The sequence below is a fragment of the Cyphomyrmex costatus genome, unplaced genomic scaffold (genome assembly GCF_001594065.2).
Source record: "Cyphomyrmex costatus isolate MS0001 unplaced genomic scaffold, Ccosl1.0 scaffold50, whole genome shotgun sequence".
NCBI classification, from domain to species: domain Eukaryota; kingdom Metazoa; phylum Arthropoda; class Insecta; order Hymenoptera; family Formicidae; genus Cyphomyrmex; species Cyphomyrmex costatus.
The window spans coordinates 6,975-30,788 of NW_017279268.1; the positions used below are offsets into that span (position 1 = coordinate 6,975).

Below are 23,814 nucleotides of genomic sequence, written 5' to 3' on the forward strand. Positions count from 1 at the left end.
ATCAGTATTACTGACAGTGTACATTAGTTTTTATAATCTTGTACGATCAGGTATTATTGATAATATTTCACTTTAGTTTGACGTGATTTGACGTATATTATTATCTATGGCGTCATGGATCTTAAGGAAAAAGCATGTATTTAAGTCCAAATCATCGTCAGTATTCTACGTCAATCCATTAATATTAACCACACACAATCAATAATATTGTCAGTATTCGTCGATACTGACAGTATTACTGACCGTGTACAGAGGCCTTTAGGCCGCACGACCTATCTAGCTTTAACGCATGTAAACACAAGCAGACGGCCTAAAGGCGTAAAGTGTACTAATAGATGTCTCTATCGTGAGCTAAATGCGACCTACATTAGGCCCAAAAACATAGGTCTATATGCGGTAAACGCTCGTATGGAGCGAGACCTTTCTTAGGTGGGGTATAGGTTAGGTCGTTAGGTGTAAACAATGATTGTCGTAAAGATGTTTACGGCATACGACGTATATTTGTATCGATCCTTGCGTTGCCTTACGAATCTGTCGGAAACAGTTACGACAAATCCTTGTGTGTTGACTTACGACTTTGTCAAAAATTACGACAATCCATGACAATAATCTTTGTGCTCAGACCCTAAGATTAACGTAGTTTCTTCAAAATCTTTAATGCTGATTATTGTTTTGTCACCTCTCTCGATCTACATATTATTTTATATGCGATATATAGAACTTGAGATTACGATAACGCATGCTGGAAAAAAGCGTGCCTAGGTATATGCGTTGATAGTTTTCAGTATCAACATAATATTTCGTACCACTTTCAAGATACCTACTCATTCAGTTTATTGATTTATTTACATAATTGTAAACTAAAGAGTAATAACAAAAAAAAAATATATATATATAGAAGATATTTTGTAAGATTTTCTTAATTATATTTTTGTAATTTAAATTTGTAATGTTTTCTGCACAATATACAAGACTGTAGTTGGTAATCTTTTGTCAATTACTCTCAATCTTCTTTTGCCTTTTAGTATTGCAATAAAAGTACTCAGAAAAGAAAAAATCTAATCATATGTATATGCAAATTGAAGTACTATATATAAATACAAATATTGAATAATTAACTATTCATGTAATAACTTTTCCTTCTGTTTTATTTCAGACTCGGTATACGATGAAGTATTGTCACAGTAAAGGGGTTTTGTGTCTAAAATTAACGGATAATCGACAGGTAAGTACTTTTAGAAATGTATCTTATAATCGAAGAATGTAAGCAGTTTTTGTATTTGTACCTACCTGATTAAGAATATCAGCAATACCAATAATAAAAATTGTTTGCAGTGCCTCCAATATAGAACAGAAATAGCTCAGGACTTAAAGAAAATGGAAAAATTCATAGGCAATCTCATGAGACACATGGCATCGAAAGACATTTAAATAAGATTTGTATGTAGGAAGACATTTATCATGGAGACTAAAACGTACTATTTTTATTCAACAATATTTTCTTCTCGCCTCACATGATCCAATGATCCACAGATATCAATTTTAATTAAGGTATGAACGTTATCATACAAGTGCATATAAAACTGTTTTGCTTTGTATTACAATTTTACGATTATTTTGGGTGGCTCCGTTGCCTCCTCGTTAACGTTCTGAAACAATCAAATTCATCGTGTACATTAAATTAATATACTATCGATACTATCAAATTTTGTAATATAGAGAAGACTTTTTCAACATTTATAATGTATTAACTTTTTTACATCTATATCCAAAATGTGTCCTTAAGTGATGCATAATGTATTAGATATTAATAAAGCCAGATATAAATCAAATCGAGATCTGATTTAATACTTGAGTAAGAAAAAAAGCACAAAGCGACAAAAACAAGCACTTACGATATAATGGGTTGGAGAACAGCATCCAGAGTAGTGTCAACAGGAGGGTAGATTTCTTGATTTGAAGGCAATTCATAATGTACCTCGCCCCCTAATTGCAATTGTGTCTATACCAAACAAAACCGTTTTACTAATCTACTATTTAGAAGAATTGTATCATTCCACATTATTACTTCATAAAACGAAGCTATCGTGTGTAATTACTAGCATGCATATACAAAAACTGTGTCGCTGGAAAGGGTATGCGCGATTCTAACAGCGCTATCTCAAATATTTATGACGTGATTAGCCAAAACTTGTAGGAAACTAGTAGGAAACCTTAGCCACACATCTGTCTATAGAAGCACTTAATGGTTTTTTTTTTTTTTTTTTACATAAACATAGTGATAAAGATTTTATCATAATTAGTATTAATTTTTTATTTACGAGAAGTATGCACGAATTATATAAAATTCGTATTTACTCATCAATTTTTATTATTTTTAAATAGCTACAAATAAATAAATAAAATGAAGTAAATTGAATTACAGATTCTTTCAAGTTTAAAAAAAAACATCAAAATTAATTAAATATAAATGGCTATACAGAGTCATACGCTGTTCACGGAGTGTTATTTTATATTTTATATTGTCGCTGATGATGGTCCAAACTGAAGGACCGAAACGTTCGACTCCGAATCTTTGTATCTATATGTAAGGTATTTTTTGTATTATTCGCGCTCCTTTAACAGCGTATGACTCTGTATAGCCATTTATATTTAATTAATTTTGATGTTTAAATAGCTAATTATAAAGTAAAATGCGCATCGCTCGACTGTTACTTATTTTAAAACAAATATAAGCAGAAATATGATATTTTATAGTAAAAATGCAAGCAAACTGGGATACGTACTACATGAATAGGCTTATTGCTGTCAGCAGAACTTGAGCAGCAGCTTGAAAAGTCCTGTGGTGTGCTCTCTCCGAGTCCACTGTCTGCATTATTGCCTATTGACATTCGGTTGCTACGAGTATAATAAAAGTCCTTCTTCGTGCTATATTCGTTTCGAGCTTCGGGATACTTTCCTTCGACTCGATTGGACGTTGCCGACAGCAAGTTATAACTTCCATCACGATAATGCCGCATGAGTCTTCTTTCTCTTTTGCCAACGGATCCGACAGTTCTGAAAGGGAATCCTTGACAGTCTGGTACCTCAGTCGTTTTAGCGACTAGTAGGTTCACTGTGCTCGGCTCAGATTGATGCGTGTTTTTCTTTTTTTTTTTGGTTTTGTTTTAGTACATACAGTTAATTTACACACTTTGACTATATTCTCACGGTGCATACGTTATCAAAATTAACGTAAATTTAATCACAGACTCCGTTAATACATTCGCTTTTTTTTTTGTAAACTGTATCGTGGCACATTTTAAAGCGTAATTTTTGAAGATGCAGATAGATTATACAATAATAAAATGCACAAGATGCGCCGGATACGTGTAGGGAATCATATGGGATATACGAGGAATGTCATAAGAAAGACTCGGAACATGAAGTGTCCCGGGTCCCGAACGTTGACATCATCGTTCGTCCTCCCAAATTACTATTATTTATTACACAAATACATGGCGCACACTGTATAATATACATAATGCATGAGAAATAAAAACACACGGATAAAATACGACCCCAGTATGAAGGCGATCGGCACGCATCGCCTTTGAAATTCCACGGAACACAGCCAAAAGCGAATGAGTGCCACAGCTAGGACGTAAAAATAAACAGGTGCGACAAGCAGTTAATCTCACTTATTTATTAAGGATTCGTCATGCTTCAAATAAATAATAGGGGGCATGCTTAAAGTAGATAATATACATGCTCGAAATAAATAAAAAAAATACATGCAAGGGGAAAATCAGGATGAGAGGGGGTAACTAAACAATGACTACGGATTCCGTCTCATCCTCCAATTGCGGAGGATGGTTGTGGAGATTGCAGGCCGTCTTGAGATCATCGTACCTAGGCAGGGACGATGAATCTGTGTCATCCAATCGAGAATTGTTAGACTGTAAGGGAGATTGCTGTACAGATTGCGACTGTACCACCGTGTAGGATATCTCTCGACGTTGCTGCTCGCTCATCCCGCTAGTGTCGATTAAGCTAAATTCCAAGTGTCTGAAAGAATACATTATACTTTTAATGTCGTTCTCACAATCGATAAACTGTCGGCATTTATGAAAGCGTAGACTAATAAAGATAAAAGTTCAGTAAACTCAATTTGCAATTCGTATCAAAGGAAAAAAATCTATGAATTGTTCTTCGCGATCAACACAAGCCTGGCTACGAATGTCTCGTAAAACTATGATCATGTAACATTTGTAGTATTTAAGATATACAATATATGTACTTTCGGAGTTCATCCGGCAGTGGCTGCTTCTGAGAAGGGCTTCGATGTCTGCTTCTGTGTCTTCTTCTGGGTTCCGTGTGACTCACCTACGGCATATTAATCAAATATCATAAACAAGATAATCTTGTGTAACAATTGAATAATGATACTTACAATAGCTTTTTGCACACCTTCCCCTTTTCGTTTTTGTGCCTCTCTCCATTGCGGCTCCGAATCTACCAACTCGTGTCTACTGCAAAAAATAACATATTTGGATTAAGTTAACATTTATATCTAGTCTATAAAAGAAAAAATCTTGTATAGAAAGAAATCTTTTTAAGGGAAATGTATGCAAAAATAATGATATAGCAAAGGTTAATGAACCCGTTATTGATGGGAACAAGACTCATTATGATCAACTGCTTTAATTACACGCTAATGCTTATAAAGGATCTTGATTTGAATTTATCAAGAAGGTACTTTATTTACGAAACAATTATGAGAACGAGATGTTATCGCGGTATGTGTGTGTGAGAGAGAAAGAGAGCAGGGGGGACCAACGCTATTATGCGTAACTAAAGTTAATATGGAAATATACCTAGAGGAACGGGAATTTCTGTGTTTTCTGCGATGTTTTCGATGGCCGGATCTTGTATCTGAACTTCTTGAAAGCTCAGATTCGCAATCGGAATGTCTGCTATGTCGACGATGACTATGACTGTGACTTCGTCTACGGTGACCACTGCGACTATGACTATCCCCCGAACTTTGACTCTCCACCGAGCTACTCCGACGTTGAAGTCTACTTAAGAGCTACATAGACAGACAGCGTTTATTAGGTAATTCAAATATGGAAACTATATATACGTGTATAAAGTACAGCGTGGATATGCTTGACCCGTCAACGAGTTAATTCTTTTGTTTATTATAGCCGATTTTTAACCTGATTAACTTGTAGTTGGGCTTAATCTGATGTTTTATCTAATAGGCTTCATCTATATCTATCATCATAATGGTGTCATGGATAAAGTTCATTAAGTGAAGCATCAGCTTAATCACAAGTTAACCAAATGAAAAATACTTAAGACATACGCATGTATATAACGTTCTCGTTTGAGTAAATATTGTAATCAATTTTACAGTGGGTTAAGCATAGTCATACGAGCGAGTATAATATATCAACTAACTGCCGGCGCCGTTCCCGCGGAGCGAACGGAGCGAGGACTAGACGAGGTATAAAGGCCGCGAGGCTGACTCTGCGTCCATGGCGCGCTTCTCGTGCTTCTCGGACTCGATGTGCTTATGTGCCTTTGCGTATTGCACAGTATATTACCACTGGATGGATTGTTGCTTGGATTTGAGATTATGGTGACGGGTGTTTCGACGAACGAACCGACCATCTCTTGACCTTCAACGACTCGTCTCTGCGCTCTTCGACTGGGAGTCCTTTGAAACGGCGGTGGGTTTCGTCTAATGGCTGCGTGCTTTTCCAAAGTGGACGGAGGACTATATGAATGAAAGCGAGAGTATGGACTAAGGGGCGGTGGACCGGTCGCCATTAACCGAAAAAAAGCTTGATGTTCCAAGCAACATTTCCAAAGGTGACGACAGGCTCCTTTCGATGGTGTTTCGAAGCCGTGCGTTCTCTCCTCAGAATTCTTTTCGCTTACCCTCAGCATAAAGTATCTGCCCTGAAAATTAATGCAATTTGTGGTAAATATGTAATATGAGGGACCTTCCAATAACCTTGACTTTTACATACGTTGTCAAGGTCATGACCCCGAGTGACCTTGAATAAATTTTAGCTGTCGCTCGTTGTTCGTTAAAAAATTATTAAATAAAAAAGTTCATCAATAAAACCTAACTTTTAGACACGACTGCCCTCCGATGAAACAAATTCTCTGCTTAATAGCGCAAAATATTTTTTTAATATAATTTCTTATATAATTTTTTGTGTCTTTAGAGCAGAGAATTTGTATTTCTAAAGCAAAGAATTTTTAAAGCAGAAAATTTGTTTGTAAAGCAGGAAATTTGTGTTTTTGAAGTAAAATAATTAGTATTTTTAAAACAAAAAATTTGTATACTTATTTAAATATTCTCGATTTTAATAAATATTTAATTATAACACTCTGGCTTCTCAACTCATGAATCAATGGTTAATAATCAACCAAAGTTAAATTAGCGGAGAAGAAATTATTGTCAAAATCGATAAGGCAAAATTTGGATGTCGACAATATCATCGCGGACAACTCGTTAAAAGACAATGACTTTTTCGGCGGAATAATACGCAAAACAAAAAAAATATTTGTCATACGAATTAAATCCCGTGACGCACAAACATTACTACCGCTCATCCGAAAATACATCTCTCCTGGATCAATAATTCAAACCGATTGTTGGAAAGCATACAGCCAAATCAACCCAATATATCAACATAAAACAGTAAATCATTCACAATATTTTATTAATCTAGACACACGCGTTCATACTTAAAATATTGAACGTCTGTGGAGAGATATTCGCGGAACTATAATATATCTCAATATGATCGTAAACAATTCCATTTTGTCCATTACCTTGCAGAATTCATGTTCAAAAAAGCGTTTGATACATATGAACGATTACACGCTTTCATTAATATAAGGAATACCCAATATTCGAAAATATAAGCACTGAATGAATTAAATAAAGAAAAACATCTTTTACAAAAGTATTACTTTTATATCTCCATACCATATAGGTTGTAGTTGTAAGATTCCACATATAAACGCAAAAATTTGGACAAATTCTCTGCTCTAAAGACACAAAAATTATATAAGAAATTATTAATTATATAAGAAAATATTTTACGCTATTAAAACAAGAAATTTGATTCATTGGAGGGCAGTCGTGTCCAAAAGTTAGGTTTTATTGATAAAATTTTTTTATTAATAACTTCTTTTAACGAGCGACGGCTAAAATTTGTTAAGGTCACTCGGGATCATGACTTTGACAAAATATATGTCAAGGTTAAGGTCACTGGAGGATAATCCCTCTTATACTGCATAATTAATCAATTCGTTTCGTAACACAAGAAAAAAATAAGGAAAAATTAATATTTAGCAATGTTAAAATCTTATGCATTTCATTCTTTTATTATAAAATCAGTTCTCGAATTCACTTGATATAATTAAGCACTTTTAAAGAGAAAAAAAAGGGCAGTAATTTTAGCGAGCTAATGACACTGTAAAAATTATACCTTATAGTAGATTTTATTTATTCGAGGCCAGTAGTAATTTCCCACTTTGGTCTTGTTCCGTAGCAATATTATCCCGCTCGGTGTTAGACCCAGAAAATATTCCACACTATCCTCGCCCTACAAATGAAAATTGTACGATATTGTGATAACGCACAATCGCGGCATTAGTCACATCGATATCAATAACACCGCGCCTACATACCAATACAGGATGCAAATCTACCCCGTACATTTCAAGCCATTTCACTTTATCCAGATAATTTAATTCCGCTGCTGAAGGTAATTGTCCTCTAAAAAAAATCACAAATATATGTATATCCAAAAATTAAATATATTTTTTTCTGCTACTTATATAAATAAAATACACTAATAAATAAAAACTCTCTCTCTTTTGCGAGATTATTTTAATAGAAATATTAATTATAGTATTAAGAGAAATATATCTTTTATTGCTTAATCTTATACTAATGTAAAAAATATGTAACACTTAGAATTCTTGCATGATTCATGATTTTCTAATATTTTTTTTATAAGTACTCGAATGTTGGTACTTTATAGACATAGAGATCGTATAAGTTAACTATGGATAGCCGATCGGTTGTCTATAATATAGAAACACTATCATAGACACATCGAGTAGCTTTAACATTATACGTTATTCGAGTATTAAACATCACGATTGACATACATGAGAGTTTTGTGAATCTCTACTATACGATTCTCCAGTTCCGTGGTTTGGTTAGCGAGAAATCGAAATTCGGTGACGTATCCGGGTGAATGTCGTCTAGGATCATAATCCCCAAGTTCCGCTGAAATAACAGCATATTATTCTCGGACGTGAACGGAAAAGTAATTACTTATATTGCGTGGAGAGAAATATGCGCATCAATTTGCGATTACGTTTACTACTTAATACAAAATTGTCTCGATAAGATCGAAAATAAGAGATCGCACTGCGGAAAAAATATTGTTATAGACAACAAATTAAATAAATGAAATAAAAATTTTACCAATCCCAATTTTATTGCTATAACGACTACAATAACACTGCGAAAAAAGAAACACGGTTTTTCTCAATCTACTCTATTTTCTGTTTCTGTTTTTCTCTTCGCAGACGTTATGCTTTTTCTGCCTTTCGTATACACGTTGAATAGAAAAAAAGGGATATTCATTTCGTCTCTTTTGATAGCAGTGAGATGCAAACATGGCGATGTATTTCAGTTTGCCTTCTCCTTTTTTGATCTGTACGACTTTGAATCTCCCCAACAGATAACTATAACGAGTGGACCGCCGGTGTGCATTCTGTTTGCTCGCGTTTAGCTGCGTCTTGTCATATATATGTACATGTAAATTTTCGTATTCTCTGCGTCTATTGCGAATGCTATACCTCTCTTTCACATAATTTTAATGCTTTATCCGCGTTTTATTTCTTTTTACAAAGATAAATGGCATTCGAGTGCGTAAGAAATAAGAAGCGTGTGTGTATTTAATATATACTTTGATATAAGAGGTAACGTATATCTTACATTGGACAACGTAGGCTCCCAATTCTGCGGCTAGATCAAAGGATACGGGCAGTCTTCCTTGCAGAATATCTTGCTTTATTTGGAGAAAGAATTGGTACCTGTGGAATACACAAGTCAGAAACCATGCTACTGATTTCTCCATCTCCTTTCCTTCGCTCCGTTGTAAAAGCGATCTTAGATAGAAGACAAGGCCGGGGCGCGTATCGGCACGCATCGAAGCGGAAAATATAATTTTTATACGCGTTTATCTTGCGTGCCACAGAACGCAAGAGTCAAGTATAGGTATAGAACGGTGGAAGCACATACGAGCGGATAAGTAACGCCGCGCGAAACGCTGACGAATCGTATGCGCGCGTGCATGTATGTAAGGGCGCGCTTCAAGAAATTCGACGCACGTGGAATTCTCGTGCGTCCGCGATGTACCGTGATGTCCCTGGAATTTCCTGGAATTTCGAGACGCCGAGCGTGAAAGGATCGTTTGCACGGGAGCGTGACATCGAATAAAAATCGTTCGTATTATCCGCATAACGTGCCCGCTGAAAAACAAACTCTCGCGACAGTTTTTCTCAATATTGTCTCCTGTTTGTGTCAATTCAAAATGTATCGTGTCGTCATCGAAAAGCCGAAAAATCTATATAGCAATGTAAATTAACTTTAATCTCGGTTCAACTTACTCTTCAACTTCTTTTTTTAATTCCAAAAATTGGAAAAGATGAAGTATAAATTCAAGCAAAGTTAAAGTGAATCTACACGTTTTATGTTTCTTGGAACGGAAATGAGAATATTTAGAATGTCACAAACAAGCAATCGAAGCTGAATTTACTTTAAAAGAAGATTCGTTCGTCAATATCAAGAATGAATTGCAGAAATGTGCGAGGGAAGTTATCGCGTAACAAAATATACTTTTAAAGAAGATAAATACTTGAAAAAAAAGTTATTCAAATAGAAGCGTATGTTTTTTGAACGAAAATCCGGGAAATACCTGGTAATTTCTTCAATGAGCTTGCACGGATCGGCCGCATAGAATTTCACACCGAAGTAGAGAGTATGAACGTCCGATCCAGGATCACCTTTATGAATCTTCAGTTGCTTGCCGAGCTTTTTGCTTTGATCGAGCCATTGCTAAAATGCGTATACGTATAATTGAAAAGTTATTTCAATATCAGGATTCACACATTATAGCACAATGCGAAATTCAAAATTCCGATCTCGGATCTGAAATTTTGTTACTAGAATGAAAAGTATTTTGCTGTATAAAGGTTGTAAGATAAAATAGATTGTATCCTACCGTCTGATTCCCGTGATCAAGATAACGTAATCCGAAATAAGAAGTTTCCAGCAAGTTAAGGTGCTTGAACACCCTATCCAACAATTCCTGGCCCAGGTTCGAGCTCTGGAAAATGTACACGTACTTATAATACCAACGTCGAAGTTAAGTAGTCGTATATTTAATAAAATGCATTATTTCCGTGGATTTTATACAAGAGTGCCAGAGAGTACTTGTTGCACGCTAGTTAAATCACCTCTCGGTGAGATTAAGATCAGAAGGAGGACGGTTTCCCACTGGTGTTGCGAACCATGACGTTCATTCGTTTGTTTCCTCCCCGAGGGAAACAAACGGGATCTCTCGAATGGATGCGTATTTTTCATCGTTATAGGTTTTACACGCGTGTTATTATCTTCCCATTTCGCTCCGTGATTTACGCGTTTCGACGATACGCGCGATGCCGTGGAAGGTAATACATGAATCTAACGCGTAAACGTATCCCTTTTATTTTTCGCAAACGCAAAGTGCAGTGAGGCAAACGATCGATAGAGATTAGACCGGATGGGTCGATAAACGAAAGGAAACGCGAAATACGTGCGGCGTAATGAAAGTGGCAGACGTTTAAGAATACAGCGAGAGAAATCGCCGAGGAGAGCGATGGAAGAGAGAAGAACGGAAAAAGGAGGAGAAGATAAGACCTCGCCCTTTTTCTTTCGCCTAAGGCCTAGAAGAGTCGAGTATAGGTTCAGGAGATGGGTAATCATCTCCAACTTGCGTGTTTCGAACGATCCTTTTCCTTTTTTTGCTCATTTCTCCTCCTCCTCTCTCTCTCTCTCTTTCTCTCTCGGTTGATTATTCCAGTGAGTATTCTTTCATTTTTCATGTACGGTGTAATTTAAACATTTATTTAGGCATTCTAATTTTTCCCGCCTAGAGCTCTTTGTGGGAATCGAAACACCGGGAATTGACTGGTCCTCGCGAAGATCAGCTCCGAGAAAGATTGCTTCGCGATAAATCGCTCCGGAATACCAGAGCCGGACGTTCGACAATTCCCTCATTGTCGAAGACGCCAAACTGTGCGGATGTAAAGAAAAACGGAAAACATAGATTCCGCAAGACAGGAAGAAGAATTGTAATAAAAGAACAGTCTCACTAAAATAGGAATCCTTGGCAAACGGTACGTCACGAGAGAGAGAGAGAAAGAGAGAAAAACGGTGACAGCAACCGCAGCTAAAGTTGCTGCTTTGTAACAAAAGATTCATTTCTGCCTCCAGGTATATCGTGACCAGGTACGGTAACGTCAATGAAAAGTGTAGCAACGATCGTGACAGGAGAAAAAGAGAGAAATGTTATACCGCCCGCGGCGGGCACTAAGCGCCATTTGTGTAATTGGACGTCGAAGAAGCAAGGAGAGGTGATCTCGACAGTGCGAGACGGTAATGTTACAAGAATTCGAGGAATTTCAACGCAAACGAATATACGCGTCTTGAGCTTTCAGCTCCTTTTCGTTTTTCCTTTCGTTTCTTCGATAGCTTCGATTATATCACACAGGATTGATACCTCGTGAGTTTCATTATCAACTAAAGACAGGGGAGCTAGAGGATTACATGTCACGGGCGTTGACATTAAGGATAAATTCGAGGATAGGGTATCCTCGACGGATGTTTCGGATGAAAATTCTCGGCGATTCTCGGCAAATTCTGTTTTCTGTATCCGCAGAACTCTGATGTTTTATGCTAATTCCATTGAAATTAGCTACCGCGACGATGGAACAGCACACAGAGGGTATATCTGATTCTGCTGGAAAGAGAAAGAAAAAAAAAACACACGTTTATCTGGTCGCACTATCTTGACGCATGGTCATTCTTTTGTGCTATTATGCCGCAATTACTGGGGAGACTGGTTCTACGACTGACGGTATAAAACCGGAAAGATACACGGATTTGGATACCGGTGTAACGATAACGCGCGCGATACCGCGTATCGCACTTATCAACGATCGTTTCCCCCTTCGTATTTCTCGGTTGCATCTTCGACATTTTGTAATCTCTTTTTCTATTCTCACGCATCGTTTGATTACGCCAGAATACTGGCGATTGGATTATCTTTTCCGATATTTCTTTTGAAACAGTCGTGACTTTATCACTTTTTCTTGAGCGTTTATTATACGGACTTGTATATTATTGCTTATCGTATGTGCAGAGTGTATTTGGCCAAAAAATTCACAAATATTTAGACACTGCTCGCGATCTGGCGTAATCGATGGGGATTAACTTTGACGTTCGATATCCCCCCTCAAGGAACAATCTTCTCGTTTTTAACGCGCTCGACTGAATTTCGATTTGCGTTCGACCTTACGGGCGTTACACGTACATGTGATGCACACAATGAAAGATTCGTGCTTATACAGGTCCGGAATGTTAATCGACAAAATGAGCTAGACGGTGAAAGGGAAGCGGCGAGAGGATAAGAGAGAGAGAGAGAGAGAGAGAGATTCCGAGAGGAAGAAAAAAAGAAAGAAGGGGGAAACGGGTAGGTTGAAAAGACGCGAGAATTAGTGTGCGGCACGGCCGTCGGCGATGCGGAGGAGGTACGGCGTTACCACCGTCGTGGCCCACGGTGGCCCACCGCCAATTTTGGCATATCGTCTAATAACAGAGAAGACCGAAGGAATTCCGGGTATACCCCCCTGAGATATGTACGCGCCTCTTCTCGTGCGCGGAGCCGCCGACAGTCGGCCATAACCCACCGTGGCCGGCGGGCACGAGAGAGTAGTCCGGAGCGCACCGAAACAACCGTCCAGAAACGAACTGCGGGAAGGAAAATGCTATTAATTCACTAAATTACAACTTGGCTACGCGCACGAATTACGGGGATAGGGTATACCTTCATCCATACCAACGACTCGCGAATGCGGTCGTATAATCCTCGATACGAGAACGATATCGCGAACAGCAGTCGTCCTGTGTGTCTTTCGAGAGAATCCCGTGATGAGGAAAGGACGGTCGATAGGGGAAAAAGATCGACTCGAAAAGGTATGAGATCGAGGCCCGAACTTACCAGGACGTCCTGCAGCAACTCGTGCTCGTCCAGAAGGATCACCTTGCAGTGCAAAAGACGGGGCCTGTTGCTCCTGGTCGGCCTGAGTCCAGGGCACAGCCACTCTACCACCATCGCTTCCTTCCTTCCTTGGCTTCGACTTTATATACCTGCAGCGCTGGCTCGCGCGTTTATCCCGTACTCGACGCGTTTGCGCTCATCCTGAAAACACACGAAACTGTTTCTCGTACTGTCGCTCTCTCAATTCGCTGTGAATTAACGTAAGTTGCGTTTTACGATTCGGTAGATACTATAGTACAGTATACGCAGCTCATCAATCAAGTATTCAAAAGTGCGGAGATCACCGTTCTGTCTCTCTGCATAATTCCTCATCGCACCCAGATGTTTCGCATTAATATCAATGTATTTGCGTTAATATACACGAACTGACACGAACAAGATTCGATCGATAAAAGACTCGTAGGCAGGAATGAGGAAGAGAGAGAGAAGCGTTCAAGGAAGGATCGCGATCGCGTTTGACTCTATGATTTTCTATACGTGGACGTTATTCAGCGGCAGTTGGGGAATATGAAACTGTCATAAATAGCGGTGATCGGCCGGACGGTGTTCACAGTTTACCGTTATATTTTATAGTTACCGCTTGAATGGTGAACGATCTGCAATGAGCATAAATCTCGGCGCGCTTCAGCGATAATAGGTATCGGACACTCGATCGTTTTCTGATTGCGCATCAGTAACTTGAAGCCATACGTCTTATCGAGACAGGAGAGACTTTGGCAAAAGTACAGAGATAAGTACAGTACAATAAATAAAAAACATCTTGCATTTGTATACGAAGCGTGCCGAGAGGAGGCGCAGCTCGGAGGAGTCTCTCGAAACGTATAGAATAGAAGGTGAACCGATGTTCGCCCTTCGAGAGACACGTGGCGTCTCACAACGCGAGAGACGGGCGGGGATTCAAGTACACCTTTTGTCCTCGCGTATATACGTGCCGTCGCTTGAGAAAAATGTCCGTACACACAATGTGGCCCAAGTGTGGCGAGTGCCATTGAACTCGGTGAGGAGCGGAGACGAGCTTCGCGTAGTCGCGTGGAATGGAACTGGTTTCGAATCCAGGATCTCCCGCAATCGCGCTTGATACAGAAGAGATAATAAAAGCTGATAACAAAACCATCTGCCCCAATTAAACGGCCGTTAATGGGGGAACAATATTGGTTTTTTTTTTTTTCCTAACAAGAGCAAATAGGAAGAAAGTCCGAACGTTCGCGGCAAACGTGATCGTTTTGAACTTGTAAAAAAGAAGAAAAAGAAATCGCCATATATACATTAAACTCTCGACACACAATTGAGGTACTCGTGTCCATTTTTACAAATTAATTAACAATCTCGCGGTTTAATTTACTTATTATTCTTTTTCATTTTAGAAAGTAGGAAAAAAAGTAAATTATACCGAGATTGAAATTTATTTACATTGGTAGAAATAGACACAAAAAGTGGGAAATGATAAAGATTAAGTTAAATCGAGATTACAGTTAATCTACATTGGTAAAAATAGACATAAAAGTAAGGAAAGATACAAGATAAGTTAAACGAGATTAATTTACATTAGAAATGAACACGAATAGTCCAACGGTGCATCGAGAGTATATTACACGTTTAAAATTCTTTTTCCCCCCTTTTTTTCTTGATTAACATCAGTAAAATATTCACGTAAGTATAGATATGACGGGGTAGACGGAGTTTCCCTTTCTCTATCTGTCTTTTTCACTTCCTCTTTCTTCTCTCATTCCTTTTTGGCTTTTCTTTAAGTGCCTGCAAACACGTTGACTGCCGTCTAACGATCGGTATATTAGCATAGAAATCCTCGTGACACTCGGGGGTCATTATTTATCTCGTAGATGTCCCGGCGATGCGGAATACTCGTGAAGATGAAAAATATAGTTAAGTGTTGCTTTTTTTTTCCACTCGGCTCGTCCTCCCTTTCGTATACTCCGGCATTCCGACGACGTCGTCTAATTAGCGTGTGATTTGCATGGAGTGTAAGAACACGCGTGACTCTTTCGCTGAAAAAGTATTTTATTTCACGTTTACTTCCGGCCTCGCAATTGAAAGCGAATAGCGCGAGAGACGGCGATGACTAACAACAATTCTTTTTAACTGAAATATTACTGTAAGAAACAGATAATTATCGAGTTAATAATTTTATGACACAATGAACTTTATGAAAATTTTTTATATTCTAATGCAACGTTTGTATAATAATAATAATAATAATAATAACAATAATAATCAATTATTTATACTTGTATATAAAATTTGTTTCCTAGTTAGATAATTATAATAAAGACAACATGAAAAAGATGAAGAATGATTACGATTCTCATTCGATTGCATTCCTACTCCGTTTTTTTTTTTTTGTTACTCGATATATTCCTTGATATTGTCTCCACCAGAACTTGATTAATAGATAATAAATGTACCTGTTTGTGAAATTCGAATTTCGCAAACTACGCTCCCTACAAATAAAACAAAACAGTCTTAATTCGACGTGTGTACCTCAGATACTTTATACGCGCGTTGGAATTAAAAAATGTTTTCATTTAGACACGAAAGTCCACTTCTCTCATTCATACACATTGCGATCATGTTGCGTGAAAATATAAAATACGCGATTAAAGCCGTCGTAGAGAGGAAAGATAATCCAAGAATTACGCACCTCCGTACGTTGCGATTTACATCGGGAGTTGTCGCGTGATGGGCCTTTAATGGAATCGCTCGGCACTTCCGGCACTTTTCGGCACTCGCAGCACTTCCGGTACCAGCCGCAGCGAACCTTTGAGAGCGACGCGAGATTTTCTTTATCGTACTTATATGTATATATCGTACGCGTTCACATGCCGACCGGCGTGTGCAGAGAATGCGCGCGTATAAGAAAGAGGGAAAAAAGGAGCGGAGCGCGTCGGTTTTTCTTATAAACACACTTGGCGTTTGCACTCGGTGCGTACGAGAGGCGTTCGGTACACGGAGTCAAGTCTGCTCAGGTCGTCGTCGTTCGCTGTCGCGCGAGTGCGATTGGGTGAACATGATCGTAAGTGTATACTTTTATCGGCGATCGTCGATCGCGCGTCCCTTGGAGGCGCGCGCGGTGCCGGGAAGTCTCTCGTATGCGATGCGCGCTCGCGCCTCTCAGTAACGCTCGCGACGGAGGAGGACTCGCGATTGACAGTTCCGCGGATTTCAACGAAGCCGCGTCGCGTCGCGCGCGATGGACGCGAAGAGTTTTCAAGTTGTTCGGCGCGGCCCGAAAAGACCTCGGGAGTGGTCGGGAGGGGCCGGAGGGACAGCGGGGATAGGACGTGGAGGTGGGCGAGGCGGCCAATCGTTCGCGGTCGCGAACAGGGTGGGGAGGGAAACAGAGGGAAAGAAAGAAGCGGAAGGAAGGAGACAAAGCAAGACAAAGAGGAACGGTCGCGAGGCAACGAACCTCGAGTTGATGCCTCCATCTGAATATTCTCAGCAATTATTCCGATCGAATGCTATATACATGTACCAACCGTACGACCATAGAATTGCCGGTAATGCAGATATCGCGCCCAAGACGCAACGTCTGATCTCGGTCGATAAGCGCGAAAGATTCAAAAATTGAAGGATGTAATAAAAACGTAATAAACTTGGCGCGTTTCTCAGTAATTGATATTTTAATCAATTCTAATTGAATTCAGTTGTCTCTTACTGCGATAAGTTTTACTTGGATCTCAATCAAAAAGGATACCTATGGCTGGAATCAGACTACGCATTGAAAATTGAGATTGAAGATCGAAAATTGAAATTCGACCACAATGAGGATAAAGAAATTTTAGCTCCTATTATTTTGATTAGCCAAAATTCAATCTTCCAATCTTCAATCTCAATTTTCAATGCGTGTATAGTCTGATTCCGGCTTTATACTAAGCGATCGAGAATGAATCGAATTCATTTTCTAATCGAGAACTTTCTAATGGGAATAAATGGGTCGTTCCAAAAATTGTAGATGTTAAAGAAGAGTTGAATATAATTGACCGACGAATAATAAAAACATTCGATATTTTCAGATATTATACACGCACGTAACATTTGCAACTACATAACCGCGCTTATCGCAAGCATATTTATTATAATAGGTTATTTTTACTTAAGCACTTCGAGGAAACGAGCTGAAGCGAGTTTATACCGAGAATCCTATTATCCTAGGAATTAACCCAAGGCAAAGCTGTGTGACGTCATTAATCGCTCCCTAGGCGATTTGTTTCTCTCTCTTTTATTTCTTTCTCTTCCCGATCCTGAAATATATATACGATATATGTAGGTATATATTTGTTTTCGAGAGCTGAAAAGAAGCGAAGCAACGTATAATTATACAAGCGGGGGGGGGGGGGGGGAAGAGGCAGTCTTCGACCGCGCTCAGCTGTTTCGTGCGTGTGTCAGGTGACTTTGACGTTCTTATCTGCTGTGCGGTTAAACAGGGATCATCTGTTACGACGTGCATGTATACGTATGCATACGACGATCCCACAATTCCTACGTACGCGCGCGCATGAAGAAGGGTGATCCACGTCGGGAGAGAAGAGAGAGAGAGAGAGGGAGACGCGATACGCTCTCGCTCGCGCGTCGCATGCTCGTGCTGCGGTTCGCTCGCGCTCACGACAGTCCCTCGGCCGGTTGAGAGTACTGGAGAGTACAATTCGCTCGAGAAGCCACCTTTCGACGGCTACGCACGGGTCGACTCGCACGCGGAAACGGGCGCATAAATGCATCTCTCCTGATAACCGGGCGGGCGCAGCCGACCGAGAAGGTGAGTCTCTGCGTGTCTCTCTCTAACTTTCTCTCTCTCTCTCTCTCTCTCTCTCTCTCTTTTCCTGCAGAAAAAAGGAAACATTGCTCTCTCTCGGCTTCCCCCCCCTGCCGTCGATCACTCGAAATGCGACACAACAGTCGCAACGCACCCTCACGCACTCCACGCGAGTGTATTGCCGTTCGTCGAAGCAACGCGTGAGAGAGAGAAAGAGAGAGAGAGGAGGGAGGGAGGCAGACTTCCAGACAGACGGTTACGGAAAAAAAAAGGAAAAAAAAAACGCAAATGGTAAATTCGCAAAGGCTCTCCCTTCGACGCAACGCTCTCAACGTGTGTTCGTCACGACGCGCGCGTCAAAATAGTTTTTCCACTTGCACGTGAAGGATTGTCAAGAGGCTCCATACTTCCGAATACGCTCCAACGCGCGACTCTCCGCGAATTCACTTGCCCTCGTGTGTCCCGCTCTAAGCTCGTTTCTCGAGCCCGATCAGAGTACGTTTGAACTATCACGGTCGTAAAGGTTATGCCGAAAGGTGCTGCTCCCCTTGTTTGACATTCATCTCTCTGCGTCGCACGGTATCCGTGTTGAGATTCCTCGGGTATTTGGCTAACGTGCAGAATATTTTCTATGCAGATGTCGAGCGAGAATGACAGCGAGATGGATTGCTCGGACTCCGACTGCGGAGATCCGGGCTACGAGGACTATTACAACATCCAACCCTGGGGAGGCGACGTGGATAACGACGTAGACCCGGAGCAAAACAGGAGGGATCCCGAATACGCGGTGTACGATTGCTTACGAGTCGAGCAAGTGGAACGGCTATTGAATGAGAGCGTAGAGGTGTTAAGTACTAGCCTTTGCGTTACCCCATCCCTAGCCAAAGTGTTGCTGCACGCACACAACTGGGCATCACAGGATATTGCCACAAAGTACCGTACCAATGCTTCCAGTTTATTGATTAATTCAAAGATTAAACCCACCCCGGAACAAGTGCCAGGAACAAAGAGTCAACGGGGTGGCACGTGTTTGGTTTGCATCATGGTTTGTCCCGCAGACAAATTCGCTACACTCACGTGTGGACATTCGTTTTGCAAAGACTGTTGGTGTATGCATTTTGAAGTACAAATAACTCAAGGTATATCCACTGGTAAGTAGTATCCCTCCAACTGTATAATACTTCCTTGTTCTGCTAATTTTTGTCAAACATCTGTCGAGGTTTGTCTTACCTTAGGTATAAGCTGCATGGCACAAGATTGCGATGTTCTAGCTCCAGAGGACTTTGTCCTTTCCCTACTTACTAAGCCTAACATGAGAGAAAGGTATCAGCAGTTTGCCTTCTGTGATTACGTCAAATCTCATCCTCAACTACGATTTTGCCCTGGTCCAAATTGCCAAATAGTTTTGCGCTCGAAGGAACAACGAGCAAAAAGAGTCAAATGTTCTTCGTGTAAAACCGTATTCTGGTAAGTAATCATGAATGCGTGTTTTATATACAGGCAAGGTTGAGTAATAACTAGTTAAAATGTTAAAAGTTAAAAGGTTCATTTTTAATTTAACTTAGTTAACTTTAAATGCATTAATTTTTAACTCAATTTATAGTTAAGTTTTAAACTTTAATTTATTAACTTTTTTTTAATTGAAATTTTTTTTATCGCTTTTAATACCAATATTTTTTTCAATAAAATCTTAAAAATATTAGAGAATTAATTTAGAAAATGCTCAATAAATTTTTAATTAGAAACTCTACAATAAGACTCATAATATATTAAATATGTATTCAACATTACAAACATTATGATAAATAAACATTAATATTATCCTTAAATTTTTGTAAGTAAACGATCCGTATAGTAGTATACTGAATGCATTTAGTGCGCGAATTTATACGTTTATGCGCAGCACATCAGCATCTAACACAACCATTATGTATGCTTTATTAGTCTTATTAGATTTTACATTTTATATATCATATAACATATGTGAATAAAAAAATTTAATTTACCTAATAATCTGTATTGTAATTGTTATTTAAAGTAATTTTATTTCAAGAAAAAAATTACATTCTAATCTTGAAAATAATTTTGTGAAAATTAATTTTTTTTAACTGAAGTTAATTCAATTTAATTTAACTTTAGTTAAGTTAATTTTTTATTCCTACACCTTTAACTTAATTTTATTAACTTTATAAACCCTTTTAACTTTAACTTAATTTAGTTTAAAAAAAAAATACTAACCAACGCGCTGATACTAAGCATTTTATGTTACAAGACTGAGAAAACATTGTTGCAAATTCCAGTTTCCGATGTGGTATGGATTACCACGCACCTACCGATTGCAGTACAATTAAAAAATGGTTAACAAAATGTGCGGATGATTCAGAGACGGCAAATTACATTAGTGCTCATACCAAAGATGTGATTATCTCTTATTACTTGTAGAGTAGTTTCTGAGGCACGACGAGAAATGCTTAATGTAATTGTAAAATGTTTTTGTGTGCAGTGTCCAAAATGTCATATCTGCATAGAGAAGAACGGTGGCTGCAATCACATGCAATGTTACAATTGTAAGCATGACTTTTGCTGGATGTGCCTTGGAGATTGGAAAGCACATGGTAGCGAATATTACGAATGCTCGCGTTACAAGGAGAATCCAAATATCGCGCATGAGAGTGTTCACGCACAAGCGAGAGAAGCTCTTAAGAAGTATCTTCACTATTATGAGCGAGTGAGTTCGACTTGATAATAATGTAGCCATTGGATTGTAATTTTTGCTTTATTTTTTATGTTTCACGACACTTTGTGCTTTTTTAGTGGGAGAATCATAGCAAATCATTGAAGTTGGAGGAGCAAACGTTAGAGGGGATTAAGATGAGAATTAACAATAAGGTGATGAACGCAAGTGGCACGTGGATAGACTGGCAACATCTTTTTGAGGCGGCGTCGCTCTTAGCGCGTTGTCGTTACACTTTGCAGTACACGTATCCGTACGCCTATTACATGGAATCTGGTCCGCGCAAGGAACTGGTAAGATCTCGCAATAGTAATAACAAAAGATAATAATGTTTGATAAAATATATGTACAAATGAATATTGTATTATTTTGCTAACAGTTCGAATATCAACAAGCTCAATTAGAAGCTGAAATAGAGAATCTCTCGTGGAAGATTGAACGAGCGGAAACAACAGATCGGGGAGATTTAGAAAATCAAATGGACATTGCAGAAAAGCGTCGTGTTACTTTATTGAAGGATTTTCTTGAGGTATAATTAATTGATTACTAGCTTCATTCTCAGTTGTAGTCCATGAAATCTGATCTAAAATTGGATCACAATTGTAATATTTTATTTTTCAAATACCATCTATTAGCAATTTGCAAAGCATTTCATATATGCATGTATATACATATTTATATATTTATATGTATATACATGTTTTTATGTGCATGTGTGCGTGTGTGTATACACAATATATGTGCACATATACACACACAAAAGGCACAATTGTGTCTTATGCAACTTATATGAAATTGTTATGCGGTATTAATTAAGGATAATTATAAGTAGCTCAGTTCTGACAAAGAATATTTTTATTTTGTAGTAAGACAATGTGAGATGCGACTGTAAAGACTAAAAGGGTGTGATTTTGTATATCTGAGTATTATCGGTACAAAAAATAATTTAGCATCGCCTTGTCCTCAATCATTGTTTGAATCTGATGATATAGAGATTGTAATAATATCATATATATTAGTATTGGTTTCAAATTGAAGATGAATTTTTTCATCAAAATGATTTTTAGGGTAACTTGTCTTATGCGATGACAAAGACTAGACTACTTAAATTTCAAAAATATGGTTATCTTGACGAAATTGATGAGGAAAGTATTAACCGTATTGATGACTGATTTATCGATAAATTCAATGATGAAAGAGTATATCCTTTTCCTAGTCTAAGAGTATTTTTCAAAAACGTGCCGCAATCGGAAGGCTCCCTTTTCTTTTTTCATTCTGTATTCACCAAAGTATACATAAGGCTGCGTTTAACAAATGAAGTAATCGCTCAACAAGCGCTCAATGATTTTTTAATATGATTGGTTTTTGTTTTTAAAATTTACTAGATCTAAATATGAAAACCAATCTGAGTAAATAAACAAAATTGGACCTATATTCTTGAACTGTATCACACACGAAAAATCTATGGTCGCTATTTATATAGTTGATTTTTATTTTAAAATCATTTTATAAATAATCATGTCTTAAAATGTCAATATGACTCTGTGATTGGCTTGTGACATCTCAAAATGGTTTTAAATAAAGGAAATTGACTATGAATATACTAACCTATAATATTGTATATACATACGTAATGAATATTGTACTATGGTACTTTCTTATGCGATATTTTTCGGGAATAAAGCTCTTAAGCTCTCATTGAGTTTGTTTGTTGAACGCAGCTATACATTTCTACGCTGATCGCACAGTTCGATAGAAGGCACCGTGTAAGAGATACAAAAAGATCAGAGGACCGTATGTCTTCACTGCTGTTCGCGATTCTCTCTTTGGATTTATTCGAAGTATTGTTAACGCTTAAGATATGTTTACGCCCAATGATCGACTAAAGAAAGAAAGAAACGGTAGCCTAATTTAAATAATCTGGTGCCAAGAGATGACGGTACCACCTCGCCGTGTATATACTAAGCAGAATTAAACGTGTACGTCGAAGGATAAAAGGAGGGATGTGACACATTTTCTATTAAACTAGATTTTAAAGAATCCATGCAACGATCAAAGGTATCTGTGACACACCTAGCCATAACCGAACTTACATATTTTCTAAGTTATTTAAAAAAAGGATTCACGTTATTATTATAACTTTTACTTTGCTGAGAGCCAGAAGTCCGAAGTTTCAAAGTCCTTCAAAATACGATATAATAATTGTAATGTCTCGATAAAAGGAATATAAGATCTTTCAACATAAAACTAAGATAACGGTAAGATGACAATTTTCGGGAGATTGAAGCCGTGCGCGAGTGATAAGTCTCTTGATTTGTCCCTTCTTGTATGTAGAACTTCTCGAATGTGCAATGTGGGAAGTAATCATAAGGATATAATTAAAGTATTTGTATAAATTAATACTAATAATAATAATCATATAAAAAATATATATATATATACATATATACACACAAATTTAGACAATTTTGTCTTCTCAATTTAAATTTTATCGTTAAAAATATTTGTTTTTTTTTTATAGAATCATATTTTATTTGTCACCAAAAGTATCCAAATCCTACCAAGTAAAGAGTATATTAACATATATTTATTATTTAATCCATCAAGAGAATACATCCCTCTAGTTGAACAAGTTTGTTTTTATCGAGAAAGTGAATTAGTTTACTACAGTACCACATAAAATATTCTGATACTTTGCAGTAAAAAAAATTAAAATATTAAATCTTCTATTTGACGAAAGAGAAATTATTCTGATAACTCGAAAGATGCGCAATATTTAATTATTTACTGAAAAACTCCAAACCGGAATTTCAAATTTTCGGTCTCTTGTTCGGTATGTATTTAACTCTATTGCCCGTTTCCTTCAAAGTAGTTTAAAACTTGAACCGAGTTTAAACTTTGAT

The 23,814-nt window shown here is 38.0% G+C and overlaps 3 protein-coding genes across 5 annotated transcripts; 2 read left to right on the forward strand and 1 right to left on the reverse strand.

Annotated features, from left to right (window-relative positions):
• Window positions 1–17: 17 nt before the first annotated feature.
• On the forward strand, window positions 18–1,723 carry Srp9 (signal recognition particle 9; the record flags this gene model as incomplete). Its single annotated transcript, XM_018545696.1, has 3 exons — window positions 18–50; window positions 1,157–1,225; window positions 1,336–1,723. Coding segments are annotated over 3 exons (198 nt in total), but the record flags the coding sequence as incomplete, so codon positions are not given.
• Window positions 1,587–13,463, reverse strand: LOC108778492 (band 4.1-like protein 4). The gene is made up of 15 exons (XM_018545697.1): window positions 13,350–13,463; window positions 10,311–10,415; window positions 10,005–10,144; window positions 9,023–9,120; window positions 8,185–8,305; window positions 7,699–7,786; window positions 7,497–7,613; window positions 5,446–5,949; window positions 4,857–5,071; window positions 4,433–4,511; window positions 4,280–4,365; window positions 3,892–4,047; window positions 2,787–3,057; window positions 1,896–2,002; window positions 1,587–1,649 (listed from the first exon to the last, which is right to left on the reverse strand). The coding sequence occupies exons 1-15, from the start codon at window positions 13,461–13,463 to the stop codon at window positions 1,613–1,615; spliced, it is 2,238 nt and encodes a 745-aa protein (XP_018401199.1). The 3' UTR covers window positions 1,587–1,612.
• A 4,594-nt stretch (window positions 13,464–18,057) lies between these two features.
• On the forward strand, window positions 18,058–21,817 carry ari-2 (E3 ubiquitin-protein ligase ari-2). Of its 3 annotated transcripts, XM_018545731.1 has the most exons (9): window positions 18,162–18,180; window positions 18,251–18,468; window positions 18,815–19,328; window positions 19,413–19,644; window positions 20,478–20,595; window positions 20,681–20,905; window positions 20,992–21,204; window positions 21,291–21,440; window positions 21,778–21,817. In XM_018545731.1, exons 2-9 carry the CDS (start codon window positions 18,466–18,468, stop codon window positions 21,778–21,780), a joined length of 1,458 nt encoding a protein of 485 aa, XP_018401233.1. In that variant the 5' UTR covers window positions 18,162–18,180; window positions 18,251–18,465; the 3' UTR covers window positions 21,781–21,817. The 3 variants fall into 3 exon arrangements, with proteins under 3 accessions (XP_018401234.1, XP_018401233.1, XP_018401232.1); XM_018545730.1 differs by lacking the exon at window positions 21,778–21,817 and having other exon boundaries at window positions 21,291–21,446; XM_018545732.1 differs by lacking the exons at window positions 18,251–18,468; window positions 21,778–21,817 and having other exon boundaries at window positions 18,058–18,180; window positions 21,291–21,446.
• The last annotated feature ends 1,997 nt before the right edge of the window (window positions 21,818–23,814 follow it).